The sequence below is a fragment of the Tachypleus tridentatus genome, chromosome 10 (assembly GCF_004210375.1).
Source record: "Tachypleus tridentatus isolate NWPU-2018 chromosome 10, ASM421037v1, whole genome shotgun sequence".
NCBI lineage: Eukaryota > Metazoa > Arthropoda > Merostomata > Xiphosura > Limulidae > Tachypleus > Tachypleus tridentatus.
Genome location: NC_134834.1, coordinates 149327334 through 149345849, shown reverse-complemented (window position 1 = coordinate 149345849; position 18516 = coordinate 149327334). Strand labels below are relative to the sequence as shown.

At 36.1% G+C, this 18516-nt stretch overlaps 1 protein-coding gene across 5 annotated transcripts in view; it reads left to right on the top strand.

Annotated features, from left to right (window-relative positions):
* Positions 1-2584: 2584 nt before the first annotated feature.
* Positions 2585-18516, top strand: part of LOC143230599 (neprilysin-1-like) — a 55669-nt gene continuing 39737 nt past the window's right edge. For 4 of the 5 annotated variants that reach the window (XM_076464427.1, XM_076464425.1, XM_076464424.1 and 1 more), the window contains exons 1-2: positions 2585-2912; positions 15535-15618. In XM_076464427.1, coding sequence (XP_076320542.1) covers positions 15560-15618 — 59 coding nt within the window. In that variant the 5' untranslated portion in view covers positions 2585-2912; positions 15535-15559. The remainder of the gene's footprint in view (positions 2913-15534; positions 15619-18516) is intronic. The other variant, XM_076464428.1, reaches the window with a different exon arrangement.

Genomic DNA, 18516 nt, shown 5'->3' with positions numbered 1-18516 from the left:
AAGGTATTAAAGTATCAGAAGTTCTGTGAACTGTTGGTTGTCATGGAATAGAATCGGACGTTCTGTAAACTGTTGGTTGTCAGTATTTGTTGGGCCAGGTGGCTGAAAGTGTCGAACAAAAATATCTTACAGTCATTTATGAAATAAACTGGGCATACCTTATTAAACAACCACAGTGACATCTTTCCTGAAGCACTGTGAATGTAGTTAGCACTGAAATACAGTGGATGTTAAACAACAAAATCATAAAGCCTTCTGAAAGGGTAGAATTATCTCTAGTATTAGTTGTCAAGAAGAATGATCAGGAACGTAATAACTCGTGTTCATCCCTTGGCTCTACCAACACTTTAGACCTAGGGTCTTTCTTAACAGAAGGGACCCAAATGATGATGAGTCGAGAAGTTACAATAAATATCCCTTTTTAGCATCTTATTATGAACGTGGGGAGAGCAAAGCTGTCTTCGCCGTCACCCAAAAGGGATTGATGGGTTAAGAAAGCCTTTCCTGGCATCTTTTATTCTATTTTCCAAATCTCTGCTATGAAATAAATTAAAAGGAATTCTCAATAGCTGCGGCACTTGAAATTCTTTTAGGTAGGATAAGAGTAAATTAAGCTGTGATTCTTTTTTTTTTTCTTTTTGTTACGTGAAAGATCAGTATACCACCCGTAACCAGGTGAATTTATCATGCATTAAATATCAATATACCACCTGTAACTAGTTGGATCTATCATGCATTACATATCACTATACCACCCGTAACTAGGTGGATCTGTTGCTTAATTTGTACTTTTTCTTTGCCTTTAATTAAAATCATTATTTACGTTAAACGTGCAGTATTTGTCCTTAATTTACTCAATATATGTTTATCAGTCTTCACAAGGTTTCAAAACTCACAGTGGACAGAGTACAGAAAGCCAACTGTGTAGCTTTGCACTTAAAACCACAATTAAACTAAATCCCGTACAACGGCTCCATGTAGTTATCTACAACAAAATGCAGACAGCTCATCTGCTCCTTTCCCATCAGTGCCCCCTACCAGTATGATCTGCTAGATAACCTCCTGAGTCTAATCAGTATTTTTATGTTCCTGCAACATTGACCAATAGTCAATGAATTTGATGAATTTACTGATATCACAGCAGATGTATTCAGAACGATTGTTGTTTATAGTTTGTTGGTGTTATTTGATTTATAACAACTTTATCACCAGTGTACCTCTCCACAAACGTAAGGTAGAAAATAGACAAAAATAAAATAAATTCTAGGTTTAAAAAGTTGTACTATTAAAAATGTGATTGATTTTCATTACAAAAATAATCTATAAAAATGTAATTCCTTTTTATTTAAAATGTAATTATTTTTATTTTTTGTTGTTCAAAGTGGATTTTATAAGAAAACGACTTTTTTGTATTAGAATCCAAAAGATTTAAAAACTAAAGAACTAACCCTAAGGCCCGGCATGGCCAGGTGGTTAAAACACTCGATTCGTAATCCAAGGGTCGCGAGTTCGAATCCCCGTCACACCAAACATGCTCGCCCTTTCAGCCGTGGGGCGTTATAATGTGACGGTCAATCCCACTATTCGTTGGTAAAAGAGAAACCCAAGAGTTGGTGGTGTTTGGTGGTGACTAGTTGTCTTCTCTCTTATGTTACACTGCTACATTAGGGATGGCTAGCGCAGATAGCCATTGTGTAGCTTTACGCGAAATTAAAAAAAACAACAACAACAAACCAAGAACTAACCTCATCAAGTAAAAAAAGAACTTACCCTAGTCAATAAATAAAGAACTGACCCTTGTCAGTTATTAAAGGAAGCTTATACATTTACTGAAAATAATAATTTAACTGTCAGCCCCCGTCCCCGTTCACGATAAGTTTGAAGCTTATAGCGCTAACTACCTAGCTTCGATACCCGTGGTGTGTACAGCATAGATAGTCCATTGTGTAGCATTGGGCTTAACAACAAAACCCATCATCGGCCGAAAAGGCCCGGCATGGTCAGTTGCATTAAAGCATTGGACTCGTAATCTGAGGGTCGCAGGTTCGAATCCTCGTCGCACCAAACATGCTCGCCCTTTCAACCGTGGGGTGTTATAATGTGATGTTCAATCTCACTATTTGTTGGTAAAAGAATAGCCCAAGAGTTGGCGGTGGTAGTGATGACTAGCTGCCTTCCCTCTAGTCTTACACTGCTAAATTAGGGACGGCTAGCGCAGATAGCCCTCGAGTAGCTGTGCACGAAATTCAAAACAAACAAACAAATTAGCCGAAGATTTTAGTAAACTCGTCAAAGTGGAAACATATATTTTAAAAACGTTCTTACTAAAAACGTAAAGATAACCAAATACGACCATTTATCATTAGTCGCTAAAACACAAATCCGTCGCGGCAAACCAATATTTGTGTTTCTCACTTAACCATTTTAAAAAGTGAGTGAATATTATTTAATTTCTATTAAATAGTTACAACTACTACTATTGCAAACGTTTGATGTTGATAAAGAAATAATAAATATTTTACCGCGCACCACTAGCGACATCTACAACAACAAATACTCATACGAGCACGTGCTGTAATGTACAAGCGATAGGAAGAAACTGAGTGCACGTCGACTCATCTTTCGTGCTATATCAAAGACGAAGTGTATTTGTTACGCAAGGGATATCCACAAGGGGATGAAATTTTCGTTAATTTAGTTAACTTAAAACAAAAGACACAACATAAGCTCACCCTCTTCGAACATATTTCTCTGAGCATTATAAATCACCTTAAAATTATCAAATTACTCGAAAATAAAACAAGACCCTAGTTGGACAGTAAATGAACTTGGATTTCTGTAGTTTTACGTCACCGATATAATTAAGGCAGTTGTGTTAGTAACAGTCGTTAGAAATTGACGAAAACGTGTAGGTAAGTCGGAGGATTTGATTATTCTAATAATGGGTGACTTTTTTTACTTACAATTTTATGTTTCATAAGTTTGTATTATGGATTACAAATACTGGTATGGATCCTGTTCATTGTTTAACATTGTTGACATTACAGCTAGTTATGTGACGCAGTATTAATAGTTAACGTTGTTGATATTACTGCTAGTTATGTGACACAGTGATAATGGTTAACATTGTTTAACTTACTGCTAGTTATGCCACAAAGTAATATTGTTTAACATTGTTGATATCACTGCCAGTTACATTAAGCAGTAATAATGGTTAACATTGTTTATATTACTGCTAGTTATGTTACACAGTAATAATGGTCAACACTGTTGGTGTTATTGGTAGTAATTAGCCGATTTGTTTGTTAAATGTTAAGCAACTTATCAATTGTACTTTAAAATAAAGTCATGTTTATTCAAACATTTTGGCAACTGAAGGACTAAATTTACTTGATGAGTTGAAACTTACACTTTGAACTCTGTATGTTTTTTTTTTTTTTGTTTATTCGTTGATTTGTTTCAAGTTTCCACTTAAATTTGACGTATTGACAGTTAAAGCTGAGTGATATAAGAAACCTACAGAAAATATATCAAATTAAAACGGTTTTCTTTCTGAACGTTGAGAAACTTTATCATAAACAGAATATAATGGAGGCGATAGTAAATGGTACACTTAGGTTATTAGAAGTTTTTATTAATTGCTCGGATAACATAAATTTTGTTAATACTTTCTGTTAAAGGCCTCTATAAACTCGTTTTCGTAGTAAATACACTGACAACGTCACAATTAACCATGTATATTACCGCTGTTAATTTTACCTTCGAATGACCGTGATTTGAATATGGGTGGGGAAGTATCTGTTTCTTTTTGCAAATAGGTGGCGTAGAAAAATAATTGAATAATTAATACTAAATAATAAGGCAGTAAGATCGGTTTGTAGAAAACAGCAATATATCAAAATAGCAATTTCGAAGACGAATTAGTTGTTTCAATCAATTCACTTTGTTACTGTTTGTACTATGTACTACAGTATTTGTTGGTTACTAGTTACGTATAATTACAAATAAAAGTGGCAATTGAAGAATAAAAAAGTGACAAAATCTAACCACGAAATAAAGTGGCGAATGTCGAACTTTGCGCATGTATCAATAATATTGTCAATACCGGAAGTTTCAATATTTGGTTGTAGCAGCACAAATGTTGTTGTTGTTGTTTTGAATTAAGCATAAAGCTATACAGTTACTTCATATTACTTCAGTTGTATGACCATTCAGTTTGTGGTTTCGACAAAGAAAAAGATGCGAGAAAAGGTTTTTGTTCATTTTTTAATTTCGCGCAAAGCTACTCGAGGGCTATCTGCGCTAACCGTCCTTAATTTAGTAGTGTAAGACTATAGGGAAGGCAGATAGTTATTATCACCCACCACCAACTTTTGGACTGCTCCCCGCTAGTACAGCGGTATGTTTTCGGATTTACAACGCAAAATCAGGGGTTCGATTCCCCTCGGTGGGCTCAGCAGATAGCCCGACGTGGCTTTGCTATAAGAAAACACAAACACACTTTTGGACTACCCTTTTACAAACGAATGGTGTGATTGACCGTCACATTATAATGCCCCCATGGCTGAAAGCGAGCATGTTTGGTGTGACTGGATTCGAACCTGTGACCCTCAGATTACGAGTCGAGTGCTTTAACCACCTGGCCATGCTGGTCCACGAGAAAAGGAGCATCCAAGAGAGTCCAGGTTCGAGTATGTTTATGGACTACAACTGCCTGTTGAATGAAAAGCAGACGAGTTTTACGCTGAGGCATTTTTTTACACATTTTGTTTTTAATTCGACCGACAGTTGCAGTCCGGGGGAGTTATCGAAGCTGCTACGGCTACATTGCTTAAAGTTCGATTGCGGTGTCTAACATTATATGTGTAGTTAAGCCCAATGTTAATTCATGAAACTTGGAAAAAAATATATTTTTATCATTAAATGGTCTGGACTTTGCATTAATTTTGTACAGAATAAGCCGTCTTAATAGAACTGTCTCAACAATAAATACAAAAAACTGATAAACCAGTCTACGGGATAATTCTGGTTCTAACCACTCAACTCATTAGAAGATAATAGCGTGTCAAAACCTCATTTTTATTTAAATGTTTCAACCAATTAAAACTAGTTAATATTCCAATAAACATTTCACAAACTCACTATAAAACTGGTAAAAGTTTTTAATGTACTTGTAAAAATACTTGGGCATTGTTCTAACTGAGATTATTTATTATGGTTTGAATGATTCTAACTCAGGCTAACTTTATGGTTCTCATGATTCTAACTAATATTATTTATTATGGTTTAAATGATTCTAACTCAAGTTAATTATTGTGGTTCTAATGGTTCTAACTAAGGTTGTTTATTATGGTTTTAATTATTCTAACTCAGGTTAATTATTATAGTTCTAATGGTTCTAACTAAGGTTATTTATTATGGTTCTCCTGGTTTAGATACAATAGGTTATTTCTTCAAAGAAAAGTATTTTAAAATTAAAACATCTACAACTTAATCCCCGAATTTCTTACCTCTGGACGAACATGAGCGTAAGATGTGGTTCAAATTGACAGTTTAAAAGCTTATACATTACTACGCCACATAGTGACCAATATCATTTTCTGTTGACTCTAAATTTAAATGGTCATTGTCTAAGAAACTTGTATGAAAATAAATATATGTTAATGTGGTATATACCAATGGGTTCAAATCTCTAGCTTGGTGTTTTCTCTCCTTAACTCAAGTGTAAAAATGACTGTCACTTTTACAGAACGCCCACAATGACGTGGGCGCATGTTCTGCGGCACATTGTAGACTCAAACCTTGGACGCTTTGTAGCGCTTTCGGGCACACTTAAGTACTAGGGTCACGGGCGCCACATGTTAATTTTTGTCGTATTACAGTCTGCAGTTGGGAATTTGAGCACTCTATTTTGACAGGGGCTTTCAACAGCTGTTGAACTTTAGACAGAAAAAACTGTGTCTAGAACAAACCAGTGATTGCTGGAACGACGGTATGTGTTAGTATCAACGTCAAGTTTTAACCTTCGAAAGTTCACACACGACTGTCGTGAATATTATCATTGCCCTCCGATTAAACCGGGTTTGTTTGTTTTCGTGTGTTTTCTAAACTATCAAGTGAACGAAGCCTGTTTGGTGTGACGGGGATTTGAACCTGTGACCCTTAGATTACGAGCCCTAACCACTTGGCCGAAACGCTGGCGAATAAAGATATTTCGATACCTAATGATTAACGTGAGGAACTTACGGTTCGTGATTCGTTGCTATATAAACGCGTACCGCACGTGACAGACATCAAATCCTACTGTTCTGGACAGGGTAAGCCAAGAATATGTATTGGGATCTTTTGACTAGCTACCTTCCTACTAGTCTAGTCTGTTCAAAATTGTGGTTGGCTATGCGCAAATGGCCTTTACTCGAAATTCTCAAACCAGCAAACGTTAATTATTACGATAAAGTTGGAACTTTGTGTCAACTGGATTCAGTCTTCATTCAGACCATTAAACGCGTAGAACGCCATTAATGTTAATTGTACATGTGTAATAAATGGTTAGAATTACTTGCTGATAAAGCCAAGTTTATCACCAGTTCGCTGATACACAGATTGCCTTTTATACAGTTGAAATAAAAGTATGAATTTAGTTTTTATTACGTGAACGCTATCATCTAAGAGATAGACTTACATTAACAAGGTTAACGCAAGCGGCATTTTCGCTGTGATTGGCTGATGGAAAATGACATCACTACCTAATCACTTTGCACGCATAAAATGCAGCGATATTTAAAATTTAAATAGTAAAACACTTTAGTATGGTTAAATACAACGTTTGGACTACAACAAAAATCAATACATAAATATTAACCAATAAATAATATTATCTCAGTTTCGCTGATTACTGTAAGTACCGAAGATTTAGGGCGAAAGCTAATGTCTGCGTTCTCCCAATTTCTTTTATTTTTATCGTTCGAAAGCAGGATTCGAACCCAGCTCTCGATTTCAAGAAAGATATTCTTGCTGTCAGAACAGCTGTTATCTTGTCATTTTCATTTACCACTATTTTCTGCTTTTCAACGGTAGTGTCACGTTCCGTCACTAATGTCACCCCAATTTTAAGAACTTACGAGGTGCTGAATAACTTACGTCATTTTTGAGCTTTTATCTTCGCTTTCTCCGCACTCTAGCCGCACGTGCACTCAGCAAAACACTTCATCATCATTTGAATTTCTTGTACTCGATGACGTTAGTAACCGAAGAGAAGGATTGTTTGGTTTGTTTTGAATTTCGCGCAAAGCTACACAAGGGATATCTGCGCTAGCCGTCCCCAGTTTAGCAGTGTAACACGAGAGGAAGGCAGCTAGTCATCACAACCCACCGTCAACTCTTGGGCTACTCTTTTACCAACGAATAGTGGGATTAACCGTCACATTATAACGCCCATATAGCTAAAAAGGCGAGCACGTTTGGTACGACGGGGATTCGAATCCATGGCCCTCAGATTACGAGTCGAACGTCTTAAACCACTTGGCCATGCCGGGCCGAAGAGAAGGAGCAGCGCCTGGATTGATTCCGCAATGGAGTAGTTCAGTGTTTACGTCTCTAAAAAATCGTCACTACTGAAGAGGTCCGAACACACGAGTGTTTGTACTGATTGAGTCAAATCACTCCTAAATCTATTAAACCAGTTTTATGTAACTTATAATCTATCATGGGAAATCCTTTAAAACTGGTGTTGCGTGTACGACCACGTGTCGTGGTGATGTGTTTTTGTTGGTATTTGTTTGTTTGTAATTAAGCACAAAACTACACAATGGTCTATATTTGCTCTTCCACTGGAGAGGCTTTTGTTGGTAAAAACAAACGTAAAGCGAGCTGGAAACTACATGAAATTTCGAGAATTATTTCAAGTGTTTTAATCGGGGTGCACGAAAAGCGAGGCGGTGTGCGTGGCCAGGCAGCGACGCAACATGTCGAGAGCTACAAGAGGCAAAAAGCAAATCTCATTATGTAATAATCTTGTTATCAATGTAGTATGGTTGCGGACTCGGAACCCTAGGAACCGGATTTCGATACCCGTGGTGGGCAGAGCACAGATATTTCACTGTGTAACTTTGTGCTAAACTTCAAACAAACAAATTTAACGTAGAAAACTATTTTAGCAGTAAGAAAATCCCACAATATCCCACGTTTTATTAATCGAAGTTATCCTACGAATAGATAAATAGAACTTTTAACACAGACGTACATTTACTGATTCATTATTTTGCACTCGCACTTGTAGCCATTTCTTTGCTTGTTTTTTATTGTTAAGCGCAAAGCTAGTCAATGGGGTATCAGTGCCATACCTACTACGAGTCTCGAATACTGTTGTTTTTTTTTTTTAATGGTGTGACCCCTCAAACTTACCGCTGAGCCACAGGGAGAAGGGGGAAGGCAAAATGTTTTGTAAACTATTTTTTAAATGATACTATTGTGTGCATTCATTATTTTGATTTTTTTCTCTGTAAAACTCTCCAAAAACTTTTATTTCTGTAACTAAAACGCTGTATTTTGAAGTTATTAGTGGAAGAGTTTGGGAATAGAAATATTTATTGTACAAAGATCTTTAACTTTATAATTAACAAGCTGAGGCACCTGTCCATTATCCGGGTTATGAACTTAAAAAATATGTGGTGTGAGGGGTGGGGAGTGAATAATACAAAAATACTAACTTTCACACAGTTTATTTGTAACATAAAATATGTGGTGTGAGGGGTGGGGAGTAAATAATACAAAAATACTAACTTTCACACAGTTTATTTGTAACATAAAATACTATTACCATGTTCATTACTATCTTACTAAAGTTTTTGTATAAGCTTTATGAACTCACTGTGTATATACTAAAAACATGGGATACACTTTGTGATTGTCAAGATAACTTTGTAGGAAGAGATAGCGTCCAAAGTAGTGGCTGTGGGTGTTACCCACTATTAACATCTAGCTCTTAATGTCCTTCCACAATGTTTCCCGTTATTAATTAATTGAAAATCATTGGCTTCAGAAGTGCCTTACGGACCGAAGCTGAAAGGTCATGGGTCAAAGTGGGAAGTGGATATAAATGATGAAATGGCTCTTCATATCAGCCTAATGGTGGCTGTTGGGGCACAAGTTTCAGATGATTTTATATATTGTTACAACAGTGACGGACACATTTTTCATTGCATTTGTGTTTGCTCTTCCTGACACTGTGTGCGTGTTTTGTTATAGAAAATTTAATATTTTTGTCCCCTAATATTACATTGACTTACAATGCTAAAATCCAGGTTTTGATACCCGTGGTGGGCAGAGCACAGATATCCTATTGTATAGTCGTAGAGTTGTTACTTGCTCTAAGGCGTAGCTTCGCACTTAACAACAAACAAACAAACCTTTTTTTGTTTCTTTCTTAGTAGGCAATTTTGATCTATGAGTCTAACTATACAGGTTATAGTCTACATGTTGTATGTATAAAATGCTTTTAAGAATGTGCATTACAAGTGTTTATAATGCTTTAAATCGTTTACCATGCATGTATTCTGCACACACGCACAAAATACACTATAAGTGTCATTCTGTATGTACTTAATGTTAACCTACGTCAAAAATAATAAATACTGAATAACAAGGTGGTGAGGGTTATGAGCTCCCATTAACTTTCCCCTTGTTCCAAACTATCATCCCATAAAGTTTGGTTGAGATTTGTCTAGCGAACAAGGAGTAGTTAAAAAACAGACAGACAAACATATTTTTATGTTTTATGTGTGTATATATGTACATAAATGCGTTAACTGACACTAACCAGCCTAAATAGCTAGTGTGTTGGGCTGCAAATTGAAATGACCTTAATTTAAGCTGAAATGTTGTTTCATATACGGGCATGTTATAAAAGTAGCAACCAATAAACAGACGGATAATGCTGACTGTGTGCCCTCTTTATAGTCAGTAGTTCAAAATTAAGTACGACTATATTCAAATCAAAAGACGGAAAAAGTGAATACCTTTTCCGAAATCCTGTGAGTTAACATGTTGAGTGATGCTAGAGTTGAGATATTTCAAAATAAAATAAACAGTAAAATAAAACTAATGCAATAAACAATGAAATAAAACTAATACAATACACAGTAAAATAAAACTCATACGATAAACAGTGAAGTGAAGCTAATATAATAAACAGCGAAGTGTTTGTTTTAATTTCGCAGTGAGAAGTTAGCTAGTCATCACCACCCACAGTCAACTCCTGGACTACATTTTTACCAACATATAGTGGGAATGACCGTTACATAATAACGTCCTTACTGCTGAAAAGGCAAGCATGTTTGATGTGACAGAAATTGAATCAGTGACCCTCAGATCACGAGTCAACTGCCCTAACCACCAGTCGTTACCGACCCCACAACGAAGTGAAATTAATCCAATAAATAGTGAAATTGAACTGATACGATAAAGAGTGAATTGAAACTAATCTCTTCTTTTACAGGTTTTTTAGGCATGAAAAGTTTAAAAGACTCTCATTTCGAGTGCTGAGGTATACATGTCACCATTTTTCATTACGATTTTTGCATTTTATCCCCTGCTGGCTCAAATTTAAGTTTAAGGGTTTCTATTCCAAGAATTTGCAGTTAGATCCCTGTTATGGACATAAAATTACGTAGTTGTAGGCTTACAACAAAAAATTTGAGTTTTTGAGTGTTTTTTTTCTCAAAACATTCTTCGGTAAGTGCTACTTATTGCTAACAATATATTTCATTTTATGGTAAATGGACTTCGATTTTTTTCTATTACTGAACTTTCAGTTTTTTCCGAACGCGTATTTACTATTTTTAATAGCACTTCCTTAATGTTACTTTTATAATTAAATTTTCTTTCTGCAGTTTTAACTAAAAGCTTTCTCGTTTGTTGTTACTAAGAGTGGCGCTGCTTTATTTAGTAACTGGATTATATTTAGGTTAAAAGCACATCAGCGAATTTTCTTTTCTCTTACCTGCCGCATCTTATTTACGTGTGAATCTTCAGAAGAAACCTGGCGGCCATTATATTAACCTAACATATTGTAATGTATATACAGAACCCTGATGCGGAGAAACAAATATCAGAAAGGTCTGAAATCTACTTATACTTTATAAATGGAAGAAGCATAAAGAGCTAAGATGTTATTTAAGGTAACCCTATTTTATCAAGTTTGACATCCTAGTGGAAACAGTGCCCTCTTTCGAGCAAAAATAAAGTAGATGATTAAATCAATGTTTCCGCCAAAATCTTACGAAGCATGTACTATATTTTTTATTAATTTAAGAAAGAGTTGCTAGTTCCTTTTCGGACGAAAACAACATAAAACAGTTATTCGATATACCAAAGTTTTTAAATTAAAATAATTCTGCTTTATTAAGTTAATATTCAAATAATCCGTGATGACGAGAAAACCCACTTGTAGAGAAAATTATATATTGAAAAACGGCTGGTATGGATAGAGAAAGCACTAGTAGAGGAGCGAACAACTAGTGCTTTCTTTACCCATACCAGCCGTTTTTAAATATATAATATTCAAATAGTTCTCATTGGTCATCTTTCCAAGAGAAAGCAAATAGTAAGAGCCTAATGACAAGGGTCATACTAAGGTCAATTGTTTGAAGATTAGCAAATTTAAGAATTAAATATTTTTTTTCGGAATACTGATTTGATTGTGTTCTATTTGGCGGTCCATTTTGACGTACAATTCTTTGAGCATCTGTCTCGGCCACTCTGAGCCACAAACATTAAATGACAAATTAGGCTAAAGGCACAGTAGGCCTAAACTCATCTTTAATTATAATTCTTCATTTAGTTTTATTTTACTGAGTGTAATTAACATAATCTCGTTTAAATGGAGCACGGTTAGTGTTATATTCAGATTTTAACTTTAGTTTTGTGAAACAGAGTTTTGACACTCATGGTGGACAAAGCGCAGATAGCTTTAAAAAGAAAAAACAAACAAACAAACCTGCCTTCCAAAAAATCTCCCGGTTACTCAGCGGCAAATTTGAAGGTTTATAACGCTAAAAATCGGGTTTCGATTACCGTGGTGAGTGAAGCACAGATGTCCTATTGTTTAGCTTTGCTTTCACCAACAAAGAGATCACTCCAATTGAAGTTTTCTTGTAATGGATACGTAGATTAAAACATACAATCAAGTATACTTTATTGCCTTTTTAAAGACTGTACAACCGTTTACCAGTTACAACGTACCGCTTTCTAGAAACTTCATTATTGTTGTTGTTTCTATTTTCCTATCACTAATAATAAAATAATATTTTCACACACAGACACTCGCAAAAATAGAATTAGTATAAAACTTTTCTTTCAAACAAGTATTTTTATGTCACGCAAAGCTACACGAGGGCTATCTGCGCTAGCCTACTCTAATTTAGCAGTGTAAGACTAGAGGGAAGCCAGCTAGTGATCACCACCCACCGCCAATTTTGGGCTACTCTTTTACCAACGAATAGTGGGATTGACCGTCACATTATAACGCCTTAATGGCTTAAAGGGCGAGCATGTTTGATGCGACGGGATTTGAACCCGCAACCCTCACATTACGAGTCGAACGTCTTAACCCACCTTGACATTCTGGGCCTTTTGTTTAAGTACGGAGTTGCTTAAATGCCTAGCTGCGCTGTGTCAACAACAGAGTACGAACTTCGAATTTTAGTGTTATAAGTCCTTAAGCTTACCGCTCAGTCACCAGCGGAACTTTAAAAAAAACAAGCGATGGAAGATATCGCTGTAATTTACACTAACACAGGATGTCTTACTCCAACAACCTAATATTATTTCTTTTCTTTTATGTATAGTATTCTTTCAGTTCTGAATTGATATGAGCATACTGTTATCTAGCACTGACTGCATAGAAAATCATTTATTTTAATACATACGTATATATTACTAGCTTGTGTGAGAAACATTATATGTTGCACATACCCTACGCCATATTTTACCTCCAAGCGTTGGGCCAGGTGGTGGTTTTCCAGGCACAAGATTGCGTGTTGAGTTTGGATTGCTAAATAATCTATGTGCAAAGAGCCATGTTCATAAATAATGAAATAGATGAATAGATAAAGATCGCATAATGTTGACTGTTGGTGTGTTAAACCTGATAAAATAACATGATAACTTGACGGAAACAAAAAGCATCATCTGGTGTGCGAAACCGTTAAAAACATAAACTTAACTTGACATAACTAAGGTGTGCAATCTGATGTAAAAAATCGGATAAGACAAGTTAATATGAACAATAAAATCCGTCAAGTGTGTAAAGATCATATATTATAAAAGTTCAACATCATGTAAACAAGAGACGCCGTCTGTTGTGTATTACTAACTAAAAATAATAACCCGTTTGATTTGGACAGAAAGAAGGGATGCCGTTTGTAGGGCAGGAGCAGTCTTGATAGTATTCAAAAATAATAGCGCTTCAAACTTCCTTTAAATAACTGATCCCGTGTGAAACGTTTTGTGGAATCTCGTCTGTCCTGCTGCCATCTGTCGTTTTGTTGCTTTAAAATAATTTATTTGAGAGAGCCTCTCAAAATAAATTGTTTTTTAGTTCTTTCTTTAATAAGAAACGAATATAATAAATAAATATTTTGAATAAATAAAAAGTTCGTTCCAAATAAATTGGCGAAAAAAGTAGAGAGGGTGGGTGTGAAAAAACACAACAAAGAAGGCTTGTAAAAATGTTCTTGTTCAGAATAAAACGAATATATAATCTTACATTATGAAGTGTGTTCTTTAATAATATCTTTGTTTGTCGCTAGAAGACTGTTATTTTGATATTTAAAAACAATAATTATTATGGTTATCCTTTTTCACTTATTGAACTACCTTGGTTTTTATTTCTTTTAAATATTAACAAGCTATTTAAATAATCTCTAAAACAGTACAAAAAGCGATATCTATACCGGCAAAGTGAAATTACGAAATATGTTTTAAATTTCATTAAATAATTTATTTTCGGATTTGCAATTATCCCTGCTTAGAGTCGGACGTGGGCAAGGGGTTAAACGTGACGATAAAACAAAAAAAAATCGAAACCTGATCTATTCCTACAAAAATACGCTCAGCACTTTGAGAGTGACGGTCAGTTCAAAATTAGAAAGGACTGTTTTCAAATAGTCCCTGGGCAGTTTCTGGTATTGTACAAAAGAGCCCTTGAGCAGTGTCTTTGTGTGAGACAGAATATAGATTTGAAATATCGTTTTTATACGCCTGGACTTTTAGATCCGAAATGGACAAATTCAGAGCAACGTGACTAAACCAAACAAACAGACATCTGTATATATCTTTGTTTTCAAATAGCTTATATTTATTAACTACTACTTGTGTTCCATCATCTCTATTTTACTCTCTTTACAATGGCGTTCTTTTGCTAACCACCTGCCATCATCAGTCTCCGGTAGTCGAACTGAAACGGTCATCTTAAACGACACTTCACGGGCTAATCGGTTTGGTCAGAAACATCTAAAATTCAGGTACATTCGTGCCTAATTTTAACTACTGACCAGAAGGAAGGTGACCAGCCAGCAGCATCGTTTTCGTTTTATTTAACCGAAAAACGAAAATATTATCAGTTTTATTAAGCGCCTAGAGATGAATCGTGTACAGGGAACCACATCTCGATCCCTGTATCCTTCGATCTGCATCAGGGCCTGATATGGCCTGGTGGTTAGGGTGCTATACTCGTCATTTCAACCGTCATACGTGACTGTCAATACCGATATTCATTAGTAAAAGAGTAGCCCAAGCGTTTGCGGTGGGTGGTGTTGATTAGTTATCTTTCATGTAGTTTGCCATTGTTAGATTAGGGACGACTAGTGCAGATAGCCTACATGTAGTTTTGCAAGAAATTAAAAAAAAAAATTGATCGATATCCCACTAGACTATAGTAATTATTTAATATGGATATCATCCATATTAGATAGTTTTTGTTCCTTTGTCTTTTGTCTATCTTACCTGAATCATGTTTATATGTTAACTTTTATTAATGAATAACCTTTCATAATTTACTTAAGTATACATAACTTATGTAGCTTTTTTGATGAAGTAATATCATTTTTCACACGGAGAAAAGACCTTGGATATTCATTTAATGTCATTTATTAAGTCCTATGTTACTTTACTTGCAATTGATATTTGGTTGCACGTGCATGGCATGCTCCGGAGACGACTATAAGTGAATTATTTTGTTCAACTTACGGACCATCAGTAGCTCGTGCAGCGTTCATTAAAACTGCCTACACGTAGATTAGTTTTTTAAAAAAGAAAGAAAATTAAATCGATAATTGTAGTACCACTAAGTGCAAGCGTCACTGGTATTACTAAAATATTTCGGTCAACTATCTTTACGTATGGCTGAAAAGAAGCAAGTAGTCGAGAAATAAAAATGTCTTAAATTAGATACGAGTAGAGTGAATCATAAACAGTTGTCATCTATTTTATAATTTTGACATTCGTTTTAATTTGTGTTTCATGTTTCTGTAATAGACTTGTGTAAAGCCAACACTAGGTCATGCCAGCAGATGTTGAAAAAGGTAGAAGTGAATTGACAAGGGCTTCAAAAACTCGAAGGTAAGTGATTGATTGATAGATAGACAGACAAACAGACCAACCAACCAACGCTGAAGTTATTACAAATAGTCAATTTGTAAAAGAAAAAACAACAACATTTTATCAAAGTAAAGGTCTGAGAGACACACTTCGTTAATAGTTTAAAAAAACACTAGATGAAAAAATAGAAATTGAAATTACGAGTAAACATTAAAAAATGGCAAAAAAGCGACATCTTGTACCTAAAAAACTCATGCTAAATTACGTAAAACATAAACGTTTTAACAGAGATAAAAATACATCACAAACTTAGAAATGGATCATAGAGACACTCTGTAATGCTTTTTGGTTCTTACGAAAAATAAAACAAAACGGCGCTAGAAGCCCTCGATGGAAACTACGATTACTTATGTATAGCAAACAAACCAGAAACATTTGTTATGGTAGTCATAGCAACAGTTTACATGAGTAACACACGTATATAAACCTACTGTAGATAAACACATGGGGAATAAAAAAAATGTAGAGGGGTCACAACTGTACCTTTCAAATATGTATAATATACAGGGTATTCAAGAAAATAAGTTTCTACCTTACGTAGTCTAGTGTGGTTAAACTGAACCCAGTGGTTATGGTGTTAAAAGATCCACTGCTGGGTGTGTTTTTTTCACGTGATAATGTTAGACTCTGTATTCTTGATGGTGCAGTAGATATAGTTGAAGTTTTAATGTGTAGTCTTTTAAAATTGTGCGGTTGGTCCTAACTTTGGAACTTGTCTCTCCTGTTGTGCGGTTGGTCCTAACTTTGGAACGTGTCTCTCCTGTTATGCGGTTGGTCTTAACTTTGGAACTTGTCTCTCCTGTTGTGCGGTTGGTCCTAACTTTGGAACTTGGCTCTCCTGTTGTGCGGTTGGTCTTAACTTTGGAACTTGTCTCTCCTGTTGTGCGGTTGGTCCTAACTTTGGAACTTGTCTCTCCTGTTGTGCGGTTGGTCCTAACTTTGGAACGTGTCTCTCCTGTTATGCGGTTGGTCCTAACTTTGGAACTTGTCTCTCCTGTTGTGCAGTTGGTCTTAAATTAGAAACGTGTCTCTCCCGATGTGCAGTTAGCCCTAACTTAGGAACTTGTCTTTCCGGTTTTGTACAGTTGGCCCTAACTTTGGATTTGTCTCCCGATCTGCAGTTGTTCCTAACATGGGAATTTGTCTCTCCTGTTGTGCAGTTGGCCTTAAATTAAAAACCTGTCTCTCCCGTTGTGCAGTTGGCCCTAACTTAGAAACCTGTCTTTCCCGTTTTGCAGTTGGCCCTAACTTTGGAATTTGTCTCCCGATATGCAGTTGGTCTAAAATTAGTAACGTGTCTCTCCCATTATACAGTTAGCACTTACTTAGGAAATTGTCTCTACTGTTGAGCAGTTGATTCTAACTTGGGAACTTGTCTCCAAGTTGGGCAGTTGGTCTTAACTTGGGAACTTGTCTCTCTTGTTGTGCGGGTGGTTTTAACTTGAGAACTTGTCTTCCCGTTGTGTAGTTGGTCTTAAATTAGAAACGTGTCTCTCCCGATGTACAGTTAGCCCTAACTTAGAAACTTCTCTCTCCCATTCACGATAATAATTAAATAATAAATGATAATTTTACTACAGGTGTATGCAGCTAAATTCGTAGCAACACATCTACATTTAACCAAACTGGTCTAACGATAACACGTGTTTAATGTTAAGGTGATAGCTAGATATCCACAGTGGCCATGCGTGTTAATGCGTGCGACTCGTAATCTGAGGGTCGCGGGTCCGCATCCCCGTCGCGCCAAACATGCTCGCCCTTTCAGCCGTGGGGCGTTATAATGTGACGGTCAATCCCACTATTCGTTGGTAAAAGAGTAGCCCAAGAGTTGGCGCTGGGTGGTGATGACTAACTGCCTTCCCTCTAGTCTTACACTACTAAATTAGGGACGGCTAACACAGATAGCCCTCGAGTAGCTTTGTGCGAAATTCAAAAACAAACAAACAAAACAAACAGATATCCACAGCGTCAACAACATTGATGGTGTTAGAACAGCTCGTGTACTTTAATAAGAATTAGTTAAATACAAAATACGTAACTCTCTAACCCAGTCGCTTTCCTCATTACGAGTAAATTAGGCGTACATATGTTGATTATGATCTGATAAAGCCAGAACTGGTTTAATCGAAGAAATAAGCACATAAAGAAATGTCTTTTTTCGTGCAAATGATTCACAGAAACAGAAATGTATTGTCAAGTTTGTTTGTTCTAGAGTGATGCCGCATTGCACTATCTCCTCTGTCCACCGCGGGGAATCGAACTTGGGATTTTATCTTGTAAGCTCGTAAACCCATGTCTGTGTGTTTTTCTTAGAGCAAAGCCACATCGGACTATTCACCGAGAGGAATCAAACTCCTGATTTTAGCTTTGTAAATTCGAAGATTTACCGCTGTGCCAGCGGGGTACATTTATTTAAAGTAAAGTGATGGAGTGTGTGTGTTTTTCTTAGAGCAAAGCCACATCGAGCTATCTGCTAAGCCCTCCGAGAGGAATCGAACCCTTGATTGTAGCGTTATAAATCCGTAGACATACCGCTGTACTAGCGGGTGGCACAAAGTGATGGAAGTCTAGAAACATGGATCGCCATAATTCAGTAAATATATTTTCCTTATAATTTTGTCCCCAGGTGGGACAACGGTAAGTTTACGAACTTACAACACCAAACTCCGGGGTCCGATTCCTTGCAATGGACCCAGTAGATATTGTAATGCGGCTTTGCTCTGATAAAACAGACTTCGTAACTAGTGACTTTTTAGTTCATTGTGCTTTATTTATTCTAGATTTAGTTCTCTGCAGATATGATTTATCCCTGTATTGCTCGTAGCACGTGGTGTAAACTCGAAATAGAACTACTTAATT